Source organism: Leuciscus leuciscus (genome assembly GCF_965113295.1).
Source record: "Leuciscus leuciscus genome assembly, chromosome: 2".
In the NCBI taxonomy this organism is placed as follows: Eukaryota; Metazoa; Chordata; class Actinopteri; order Cypriniformes; family Leuciscidae; genus Leuciscus; species Leuciscus leuciscus.
This window is the reverse complement of record NC_138726.1, coordinates 27,127,687-27,140,418: the sequence shown is the minus strand read 5'-3', so window position 1 is coordinate 27,140,418 and position 12,732 is coordinate 27,127,687. Positions and strand designations below refer to the sequence as shown.

At 42.6% G+C, this 12,732-nt stretch overlaps 1 protein-coding gene across 1 annotated transcript in view; it reads left to right on the top strand.

Moving 5' to 3' along the window:
* kcnq1.1 (potassium voltage-gated channel, KQT-like subfamily, member 1.1) overlaps positions 1–12,732 on the top strand; it is a 40,108-nt gene that overhangs the window by 20,589 nt on the left and 6,787 nt on the right. The window contains exon 13 of the mRNA XM_082158082.1: positions 6,539–6,614. Coding sequence (XP_082014208.1) covers positions 6,539–6,614 — 76 coding nt within the window. The remainder of the gene's footprint in view (positions 1–6,538; positions 6,615–12,732) is intronic.

Below are 12,732 nucleotides of genomic sequence, written 5' to 3'. Positions count from 1 at the left end.
ATATCTGCCTAACATTATGGATAGTTCACCACCAAAAGAAAAAATGTGACTTACACTTTTGGATAAAAAAGTGGAGGTTTTTTACAGTGATTCCATAGAAGAACCATTTTTGGTTCCCCAAAGAACCTTTCTGTGAAAGGTTTAATTTTTTCTTCTTTGTTCTTTGTTCTTCTGTGAAGAACATTTTAAGAATCTGAAAACCTTTCCGCCTTTTGTGCAAGGTTCAGTGGATGTTAAACGTTCTTCAGATAACCATAGATGCCAATACCTTTACTTTTAAGAGTGTACTTTCTTTTGCTTACACACACACACAAATATTTTTTTATTTCTACATACAGTATAATGAAATTCAATGGGGTCATATTCAACGGCAAGTGTTGTTTTGGACCCAACTGACTTCGATTGTATGAGCAAAAAACAGTTGAAACATTCTTTAAAATATCTACTATAATGTTCCACAGAAGACAGAAAGACGTAAAGTTTTGGAACGACACAAGGTGTCAGTGATGACAGAATTTTTATTTTTGCATCAACAGTCCCTTCAAAATTGCAGTTTTATCTACCGCTTAAAGCAGCGTTTTCAAATTCAAAAATCACAAATAATAAATTTGTTGTCTATGAGCACCAATATTTCCGTTTCACTTCGTGAAATTAATATCAATGTGCCATATCAGGTTTCTTTCAGAGGGCCCGGCTAAGTTAGTGACTTTGTTAGCTGGCAACATGATATGACAAAAGGCACTGAGGCCCCTGGTGATGTATAAGGACTTGCACTGAAATGAACGCTGTCAGTTTCTTTGCTGCTGTAATGTTTAGGATCATATGAGGCCACAAGTTTGGGACATAAGCCATTTAGTCATGGTGTACGGCAGTCATGGCAGCGGAGGACTCAATGTCAGAGTGAAAGCTACATCCCTGTGTGTCACTCCTCATAAGGACATTTAATACTCTCCGTATTTGCCTGGTGCTTTGATGCTCGGGATGAAAGAGATCTTTGCTTGGCTGAAGCCAGAGGAACCCCTGCTGTGTGTGTATGAGCATCTTGTGCACGCACGTCTTTGTGTGCACATGTGTGTGTGATGGCTTCTGGCCAGCGGCCCAGACTCCACCCCGGGTCTTTACCCCAGTGTACAATGTCCAGCCGCTGGTCAGCGATTATCGGTCATTACTGCCTCAGTGGCCTTTATCTCAGCTGACCACTTATTAAAATGTCATTTAGGTATTTGAGCTCAAAGGGGAAGATGGAGCTGATATTTGGGATAATGTCCTGTACGGCGCAGCAGAACCCTCTAAAGCTTGTGATTCTCAGATCGTGGCTAATCAGAACGCTCTTCCCCTCCTCTTCCACAGAGCTATTCTTAGACACACAGGGCCCCCATGAGCCTTTTAGTGCCATAGTGCCACAATCCTGCAGCCTGTGGCGCAACACCGCCACACAAAGGTCTTCATCCTTTGACTCGCTGAGACGAGTCACAAGAGTGCACATGGCCTCAGTGGGGGACTTTGTGGTAATTGACATGTGTTTGTGATTTATCATATGATGTAACAAAACATTGGGGAGGTTTTGAGTATGCAGGCCGTTTCTTTCGGATAATTGAGTTGTAAGTTATATCATGCAGTTAAAGTCTCTGAACTTTAAATAGCTGGTCCCACTAGAATTAATTGCTGCTTTTTAAAATAGCAGTATATGTTTTTTAAAATATGTCTCTAATCCTCAGAAACACAGCGTTTATTTGGTCAAAGTTTTAATTAATTCCTGTGCTGACAAAGCTGAATTTTCAGCATCATTACTCAAGTCTTCAGTGTCACATGATCCTTCAGAAATCATTCTAATATGCTGATTTAGCACTCAAGAAACTTTCTTATTATCTTATTTCTTATGTTGAAAATGGTTGTTCTGCTTAATATTTTTGAGAAAATCACAATTGGCCTATATATTTTTCAGGATTCTTTTATAAATAGAAAGTTCAAAGTATTTTGTTGCAATGTAAAAATCTTTACTGTCACTTTTAATTTCATTTAATGCATCCTCCTTGATGAATAAAAGTATTAATTTCTTTATAAAAATCATACTGACCCCAAACTACCCCAAACAGTAGCATATATATAGGCTAATGTAAGAAACTTTGGGTAAACGCCTCTAAAAAACAAAACAAAAAACAAAACCTAAATTAAATCAAATTTACAACCTGTAGTTTTTGACCCCTTTGTATTTAATGCCTGAAGTTAAAACGCTGAAACATACAAAGAATGGAAAAATAGATTATACAATGGATTACTGTATGGATAATATCTCTTAATTGTCATCCTTCTGTAATTGTGCATGCTCTCATTTTATAGTCACACAACTGTCTGATTGAGTTTGTCTTTTTGCAGTACCACGGAGTTGGTGTGAGAGAGAGAGAGAGAGAGAGAGAGAGAGAGAGAGAGAGAGAGAGAGAGAGAGAGAGAGAGTATGGATGCTTTTTAGTGATAAGATTAGAGTAAAGCCCGGTGATTGTTATGTTTCCTGTTTATCTACATTTGATTACACTCAGATTAGCTGAGGCCCTTTAGAGGGAGGTCAAATAACAGGCACTTTTTCCCACCTAAAACACAATAACACCCTAGATAAAATGCCATTAAATTTCATATCACCCTTGCAGGTTCAGTTATTTTTTGCTGCTTTATATAAGACCTAATTTAGTCAATAATATATCCTCTCTGAAGCTTCTCCTTCCCCTCTGAGTTCTTGGTTTCCATCCCCAGAATCAAATCAGTATAGCTCTAATCAATACAAAAGATGCTGCCCATGTTGCCCTAAGGAGCGGTTGCTGACCTCGGATCAGGTGTTCTCTCGTCTAGCCTCCACTAATGAGTGTTAGTAGATGCACAGAAGGATTGATGTCATTTTCCAGACCAAATGTTGTTGAACACACCCTGTTAGAGTTAATTGGAGGTGGGGAGTTAGACCCTTTGACCTGAAGTGTTGATGGTACTAATGGCATGTTTATTTCCTGTCCCATGATGTACTTCTTTGATCTTTATTTGGGGCGGTTATGATGGCTTTTGTCACAAATTTGACATCACTTGCTATTTACATGGACAAAGCACGCAAACTCAGACCTTGGCTTGTCTTTTGATCATTAAAAACATCACAAAATGGGTTGATTTTGGGGTTAAAGTAGATTTAATTTATGGTATGTAGGTAAAATCCCTTGAAGGGATAGTTCAGCCAGAAATGAAAATTGTTACCCTCAACCTCATTTCATTCCAAACTTTCCAAAAATTTCTCAGTTTTTGTCCAAGCAATGAAAGTCAGTGGGGTCCAATGTTGTTTAGAACCTCATTAACTTTTACTGTCTGGATGGAAAAAATAGTAAAAAATAAAACATTCTTCAAAAATATGCTGTGTTCCACAGAAGAAAGAAAGTCATGCAGGTTTTGAACGGCATGAGCAATTTTTTCAGTGAACTATACATTTAATACTTTTCTCACAGGTTGATTGTTGCGTTGATTGTGATATTCTTCTTGTGGGATTATGTTAACGCATTGTTTTGTAATAATCACTGTGTCAGTACATTAAGGTACAAAATGCAGCGTTGATGCACAATGCTGATTAGACAAACTACTCTTGTCACTGGTGGCCCTGGTGGCCCAACTGCAGTGGATATGCAGTTACTTTCACATCTGGCTGCTTTTATTTAGCAGACTCAACAACAAAAAAAGATTGGGAACGGAAGGGAGATTTGCAGTCTGCCTTCGGCAGAAAGAAGACCTCATATGATCGCCTCCTTTTCTCTTTCTCTCTCTATCTGTCGGTTTGTCTGTCTCTCCATCTTTTTCTTTCTTTCTTTCTCTCTCTGTCCCAGTGGGAGTCTTTCTCCCTTTGCGTACGTCTCCACCAGTGTTCGCCATTAGCCAGGCTTTGTGCCAGCACTAGAGGCAGATGGTGACCCTACTGAGGTCATGAGACCAGCGTTGCTATGCTGGTAACCATGACTGGAGAGAGGAAGTGGCACTGCCTCAGGGACAGATGGGGTGGTTCCCATGTTCTATCTCTTGTGTCCCCCACCTCTCTCTCTTTCTGTCGTCTTTCCCTGCTCCATTGGAATGACAAACAGCCAGGGAGGTATGATTCCTGAACTCTGTGCATATTGCTGGCAAGATTCCAACTTGAGTTTATCAGTTTGGATTCTGTAGTTTCAAATGAGTAATGTTCCACCAAAATGGAACCACCCTACCATATTAAGCTCTGAGATGCATGTGAACATCAAACTGATCATTATACCATAAACATTTATAGCTCAAGAGAGTCGTTCAGCACTTCACAAATGCTTTCAACATCGATAAGAATAAGAAATGTTTCTTGAGCACCAAATCATCATCATTTCTGAAGGATCATGTGACACTGAAGACTGGAGGAATGATGCTGAAAATTCAGCTTTGCCATCACAGGAATAAATTATGATTTAAAATACATTAAAATAGAAAACAGTTATTTGAAAGTGTCGTAATATTTCACCGAATCACTGTTTTTTCGGTATTTTTCATCAAATAAATGCTGCCTTGGTAGGCAGAAGAGACTTCGTTCAAGTATGTCTAAAGGTTTGGACACACCTGGGTGAATGTTTCTCATGGTCTAAAGGTTTTTTGAGGTTGCTATAAATGTAAGATTTAAATATGTACATACTCAAAATTAGTTCAAACTGTGGCAATATTAATTCTTTGCAAAACTGATGTTTTTTTGTTTTGTTTTAAATAGATAAGTTGGACTGGAGAGTGAAGAAAAAGCTATTTTGATTTAAACATGGTTGAACATTGTTGGTTACAGCATAACTCCTAAACTTCCATCTGTGTTATAGGCCTATTATGATTAGTTAAATTAATGATAGCTAAGAGTTTAGCTGTGTCCAAATGTTTGGACCCTATGCATGGAAATAGATCATAAACTATGTTTGACTTTATGCATGGAAATAGATCATAAACTAAGCCATACTAAGAATGCAAAATAACTTCAGTTTTTGTTATCTGGAATTTCCATTACCACCTCTCCTCCTCTTTTAATACTAACTTAACAGACATTTGCATTGCTGTGGGTATGATAATGTTCAAAGCTATTTAACTACTGGCAATATTACCCAAAGGGATGCTGGTTGAAATCTAGAGTATGGCACCAAAGAGCAGTAAATTGGCAGTTGCCTGGAGCACGGCATATGCCTTATCCCTCATTTCCCTGTAGCCCGCAGCCAGGGAGAAACCAGAAACTGTCAGCCAGCCATGTCCATTAAGTCAATGAGGCTTGATAGCCTGCAGCCAGTCTACAGCTAATGCATTTTAAAAGAACTTGTGTGAGTGTGCTCCGTCTTTTGTCAGAGTGACATGCAACAGACACGAGCCTTAGCATGCTAACATGATACAGGCATGGATCACATCGAGACTGGCACGCGGGAGCCGACATGCAAGGGAAAGTGTACTTCTCATACTTTGTCTTTCTTGGAGACAATGTTCCATTCTCCTATAACCTTGGGTCTCCTGGGAGTCAATACCCTCCACCCCCCCCCCCCCCCCCCCCCCCCCCATCCACCCCCCCCCCCCCCCCCCCCCCCCCCCCCCCCCCCCCCCCCCCCCCCCCCCCCCCCCCCCCCCCCCCCCAAATCTCAGTGCTGTGGTTTCTGAAAGCTTTGAAAAGCTGTATATTCTCTTAGACACTGTGTCCTGGTCGTGACCCTTGTGCTCAATGACCACTTGCAAAAGTCCTATACATAAACAGCATCTGGAGTGGCTCAGGGCTGCACCTGAAGGCGTAGCAGAGACTGATAGGATTGTTTTGCAAATGATATTGAAAATGTGAAAGGTCAGTGATTGTGCTACGTTAGTTTGCGGTGACATACAACCAACATGTCAGAGACCACATTTATGACCATTTATGACTAATTCGACGGTTTCGTGATAGGTACTTTTTGGAATTGAGTTAGGGGTGGACCTTACACTACTCTAACCCTAACATAACCTTAACCTTCTTACTTTTTTTCTAATATTAATACATTTTTAAATGATTCACATCGTACAAATCCATAGGAAATCGCCACCTTGTAACATACTCACGTTTTCCTGTGAGATTAGGTTGACTAACAATAATATATAATAATAATAATAATAATAAATATTTATTTGATAATCTTATAATAGTTAATCCAAAAATGAAATTTGTATTCACCCTCATGTCATTCCAAACCTGTATGACATCATTCCTTTTGTAGAACCAAAAAAAGAGGATATTTTAATGGAAATTTTGAAGGATATTGACTTTGATTGTATGGGGGCAAAACAATAATTTTCCTAATTATTTTTCTGTTGCAAAGAAGAAAAAGAATGTCATACAGGTTTGAAATGTCATGAGGGTGAGTCAATGATGATAACATTTTCATTTTTATGTGAATTAACTGCTGCTAGGTGATACAATTTCATTTCGATTTTCATTTAAAATCGAAATGTAAAGTAAATGTAAAATGTTAAGTATCTTTCTTAATACTAATCACAACACATAAACACACAGGTTGCGGGATTCCCATCGAGCGGCCATTCGTGTGATCCAGATAATGTACTACTTTGTGGCCCAAAAAAAGTTCCAGGTAAGATTTTTTGTTTTCTATTTGCTACAACCCAAATTTTTATCAAGTTAGCATGTTACATCGCTAAAATGAGCAGAAATGCAGATTGTTCTTCTCTTGATTGTATTGCAAGAGCTATTTTGCTTATTTATATTTGATTACAAAGAAACTTTACAAAGAAAGGTTTCCAATCATGAGCATTCCTTGATCAATTTCAGTGTAGTGAATAAGGTGTCTTTTAACACATATTGAAGAGAAGACCTTCATTCAGTCACAGCAGATGCTCTGCCTGAGTCCTCAAAAATACAGGCTAATGTCAGAGGATTACCTTAATAGCTGTCCTACACACTTTCTCCTCCTTTGTGCGATTGTGCGACACTTGATACTCGTTACTGCACTTTGTTTGTCTTCTCTCTTTACCCTCCCATCCTCTCGCCATCCATTCATTTGACCCGCTTGCCTCAGTCATCTCTCAATCCCCTTATTTTCTCCAAGTCCTTCTCCCCTCCTCTCACACACTCTTGCGACACAGAACACACACTTTGGAGTGTTTGTCAGATGCTGCTGGCTAGATTTGCTGTGTCTGATGTCATGACAATGTTTACCCTTCTTTGAATGGCTCTAGCTTCTCCTGAATTGGGTCATTTGTGCCGGAGATGTGTGAATGTTTGGTTATTTCACCAACGCTGATCAAACTGAGCTTAAGTTCTTTAGAAAACTGGAGCTTCACACATCTTCCCCATGTTAGTCAGGAAGTTCAAATTAATTAAAATAGCTTTAAGCATTATCACCTGCTCAATCTGCCCCGAAGGCAAAAATTAAGCTTTTGATCAGGGTGTTCGTTTGGTTTCAGCAGATGTGAATCATTTTTCCTCAAAGGTGAGAATCAAGAGGAAATATTTCCCCTCTGGGCTCGTTTGATTTGGGGCTGGTTGTATCAAGTCAACCGAGTTCACCCTTATGATGAACTGATTCTTTCAGACTTTATTCATAAAGCTTCACTCTCATGAGGGCCAACCAGTGGGTTTGTGGGGCCCTAGGCAAGATCTTATCAAGATTTGATCATAAAAATGTATGAGTCTATGAGGGAAAGTCAAAGTGTATTTAAATGAATTCTTTAAATTTAGAATCACTTTTAAAAAAATATTTTGCAGTTCATTGAATAAGTCCTGGACTGTGGAAATTTAAGTATGAAAAGTACAAACAATGCATTCTCTCAATTAATATAATTTCATAGAAACAGAATGTCTAGGAATGATGCAATAAGAAAAATCTTAAAACCTTTTTTTTTTTTTTTTTTAATATAAAAACTGTATTATAAAAAGTAATTAAATATAGGTCATATACACATAAACAAAACATATATACACAATATATACACAATATATATATATATATATATATACACGTCCATGTACTATATTTATATTTATTTTTGTTTTATTTTAATATAGATACACTATCATTAAAAAGTTAGGTGTAATTATTTGTAATTTTTTTTAATTCTTTTATTCAGCAAGGATGCATTAATTTGATCAAAAATGACAGTAAGGACTTCTATAAATATTTCTATCTCACAAAATACTGTTCTTTTGAACTTTTTATTCAATATTTCATCTAATCCTGACAAAGAAATGCATCACGGTTTCCACATAAATATTAAGCAGCAACGGTACAATTATAATAAATAACTATAATAATAAGAAATGTTTCTTGAGCATCATGTGACTGAAGTTGTCAGGGATCCACCAGATCTGCACACTCCGCCCACTCGTTCACTCTCCCCGGGATCATCCCGGAGCAGAAGGCCATGGAGGAGTACATTGAGGAAGCACTGCAACAACAGTTTATCCGGCCATCTACATCCCCTGCCGCTTCAAGCTTCTTTGTTTCTAAGAAGGACGGAGGCTTGAGGCCGTGCATCGACTACCGTCATCTCAATTCACAAACTGTCAAGTTCAGCTATCCCCATCCTCTGGTCCCGGCCACTCTGGAGCAACTAAGAGGAGCTCGCATCTTCTCGAAGTTGGACCTGCGTAGTGCCTATAATCTTATCCGCATCCATCGAGGTGATGAATGGAAGACGGCTTTCATCACACCCTCTGGGCACTACGAATACTGGGTGATGGCCTGTCCAACTCACCAGCAGTCTTCCAAGGCTATTTGAATGAGGTTTTCCAAGAATTCCTCAATAGATTCGTAGTGGTCTACATCAATGACATCCTCATCTATTCCCGAAACCTCACTGAACGCACCACATCACGCAGGTCCTAGAGAAACTTTGTGCGCATCAACTGTACCAAGCTGGAGAAGTGCGAGTTCCACACCACCTCAGTCCAATTCCATTGATATGTCATCGACCAACATGGGATCCAGATGGACCAGAGGAAGGTGGACACCATCCGGAACTGGCTTCAACCCACTACCGTCAAAGAGCTACAACGTTTCCTAGGATTTGCCAACTTCTACAGGAAATTCATCAACAATTACAGCCTCTTATGTTCACCTATGACATCCACCCTCAAAGGCCGGCCCAAGTCTCTGTCCTTCACCCCAGAAGCCTCCAACTCATTCCAACAGCTAAAAGAAGCTTTTCAGACTGCTCCGATCCTGGCTCATCCGAATCCAGATATCCCCTTCATCGTCGAGGTTGACGCCTTTTCTACTGGGGTCGGAGCGGTCCTATCCCAGCAGCAGGGTGATCCTCCTAAACTCCATCCATGTGCCTTCTATTCTAAGAAGCTGTCCCCAGCGGAGCAGAATTACGACATTGGTCACCGAGATCTGCTCGCAATTAAGCTTGCCTTAGAAGAGTGGAGACACTGGCTGGAGGGAGAAAATCATCAGTTTGAAGTCATCACCGATCACCGCAATTTAGAATACCTCAGGGAGGCTAAAAGGCTCAATCCTCGCCAGGCTCGATGGGCACTATTCTTCACCCGCTTCAATTTCATCGTCACCTATCGTCCTGGTACCAATAATCTCATATTCATCAACCATCTCCTGAAGAAACCCATCCGGATTCTATTCTCCCTCCAGCCATTGTTGTCAGTCCCATCACCTGGAGCATCGACGAGCAAATCTCCCAAGAAAACCTTACCAATCCTGCTCCGCCGGGAGGTCCAGAATGGCTCCTCTACGTACCACCTCTCCGTCTGGCCCTTCTTGACTCAGCTCACACTTCTCCGGGCTCTGGACACCCAGGTAGCAGGCGTACCCTCTCGCTCCTACGTCAACACTTCTGGTGGCCCTCCATGCCTCAGGATGTCTCCCGATTCGTCAAAGGTTGCTCAGTCTGTGCCGTTACCAACACCCCGAGGAAACTCCCTGAAGGCAAGCTCGTTCCACTACCTATTCCACGTCGACCATGGTCTCACATTGGCATTGACTTCATGACGGATCTACCTAAATCATGAAATCATAACTGCATCTTCGTCGTTGTTGACCGGTTCTCCAAAGCCTGCAAGCTGATACCTCTTCCATGACTACCCACTGCCTTCGAAGCTGCAGAGGCTCTCTTTCAGAACATGTTTCGCAACTTCGGCATCCCTGAAGACATAGTGTCTGACCGTGGACCCCAGTTTATATCCAGAGTATGGCATGCTTTCTTTAAACTCCTAGGAGTGTCCATAAGCCTTTCCTCCAGTTATCACCCACAAACTAACGGCCAGACTGAGTGGAAGATCCAAGAGATCGGGAGGGCATATTGCCACCAGAACCAGGACAGCTGGAGCCAATTCCTTCCCTGGGCCGAATATGCACATAATTCACTCCGCCAATCCACCACAGGGCTCACCCCTTTCCAGTGCATCCTGGGATATCAACCACCTCTGTTTCCCTGGTCGGGTGAGCCCTCGGAGGTTACAGCTGTCAACCACTGGTTCGAGCTGAGCGAGAGGGTATGGGACTCGGCTCACGTGCGTCTCCAGCAGGCAGTGCGGAGCCACAAGATCCAAGCCGACCGTCGTCGCACCTCAACCCCTCAATACCAACCTGGACAGAAGGTTTGGCTATCGACACGGGACATCCGCCTCCACCTGCCTTGCCGTAAGCTGAGTCCTCAGTACATGGGTCCATTCACCGTGCAGAGGCAGCTCAACGAGGTCACTAATACCCCTTTTCCACCAAGGCAGAACTGGTGCTGGTTCGGAGCCAGAGCCTAGTTTCAAATCGGTTCTTTGTTTTTCCACCGCCAAAGCACCAGCTCCGAACCAGAAAAACTGGTTCTTAAGTAGCACCAAATCATTGCAGGGTCTAGAACGGAGCCAAGAAAGAACCGCTTGCGTCAGAGGCTGGGGGCGGGGTTACCGTGGCCAACAAGACTGAAGAGAAACTTGTGACCGCCATTTTTAAATAGCAGCTAGTCGAGCTAATAGCAGCTCGATTATAATATCCGTCTATGTAAGTTACGGCGAGCTGCACGAACGCGTTGGATTCGCCGTGTTTGGATGCCGATTTATTTTCGCAAACCCATGAGCATCCATAGTAACGCAACGTCTATTATTGTTGATGCCTTGTTCGAGATGCATCGGAGCAGCGTGGACCGATCAGAGCTGCGGGAGTGTTTGGAGATCATACGACTCCTTGTGCTTTTTGATCGCTTTCGCAGTGCTTTGATTTCATGTGCTGATCGTTCTGCGAGAAGCCGATGCATCTCGAACAAGTCTGGTGTGTTTGTGTTTGGCGTTGCTGGGCAACATGATACGTATGCAGTGACGTAAGATATAGCTCTGTTGTGGCTCTCTGGCCGGTGGAAACGCAAACCGGTTCTTAGTAAGCTCGTCAGTCGAACCAACTCCGAACTGGCAATAGCTCTAGCTCTGAACCAGCACCCGGTTCTTGTTGGTGGAAAAGGGGTACTATTGACTCAACTTACCACCACATTACCGTATCTCACCTTCCTTCCACGTATCTCCTTAAACCTCACACTGAACCTGTCACTCCTCCCAACCTAGCCGAAGAAGAGCCTATCTACAGGGTTCGTACCATCCTGGATTCACGGAGATGAGGTTCCCAAATTGAATACCTCATCTTCTGGGAGGACTACGGCACAGAGGAACGTTCATAGGTCCTACGGGACGATATCCTTGATCCAGGACTCCTCACCCAGTTTCACACCGGGGGGTCAGGGATCCACCAGATCTGTACACTCCGCCCACTCGTTCACTCTCCCCAGGATACTGATTCACCACACCTGCACCTCATCATCACCTCATCATTCACTCCCTTTATATACAACCCTTCACCTTCTGTTCAGTGTCTGGTCTTGTCTTTACATGGACGCACAAGACTCACTACCTGTTACTTACCTGATCTACCAACCTGAGATACTCATCTTCAGTCTTCACTTTCACTTTTGCTCTCAACGAAGGCGGTCGCATTTTCTTACCCTCCTCTCCCTTATCTCCCCTGCTTTGCTCCTCTCGTCTCGTCTAGTCTACTTGTACTTTGAGAGACTCTCTCCGCACTGCTCTCCAAACTAAGAAATTATGGAATTGATCAACTGGTCTCTCAGCGCAATTGACACCATCTTCTCGACGAGAAGCTTGGGTTCGGGGGAACCTGACTGCCCTGCCGGAACGTTTGCAGCTGGCTACACGATGGACGCGTGGGGGAAGTGGCGGGTCGTGTGTCTGGCGGCTCTTTCCGTGGAGGACATTGAAGACATCTACCTATTCGGAACTATGATAACAGGTTTTCTGCTGTTTGGATTAGGCATTGCCCTGGTTTATCGAGGAATTAAGAAGACGGTGACAGCTGTCCAAAACCCCATAAGGCTGCCCGTCATGATTGAAGCAGTGGGCAGAGCTGTCAGCACTCAGACTGTGACTTTGGTGACTTTGAACCAAAATATGGATAACATCTTGGAGAAGCTTACAGCTTTGCAAAGGCAAATGGATCGTTTCGGAGACCAAAATGGACCAGGGGCTGCGTAAATTGGAATGCAGCTACTCGTCCCAAGACCAAACAACCCCAATCTTATCTGCTTTCGGCCCCCCTCAACCAGCACTGGCCTTGGCCGAGGCTGCTGCTGGAACTACAACTCCCCCCGTGGAGCACTGCAGCGTGACGCTCTTGCGTTCCTTCCCCCATCCCCCACAGACACCTGCTGATTGTTGACTCTGTCTGGGACCTGATC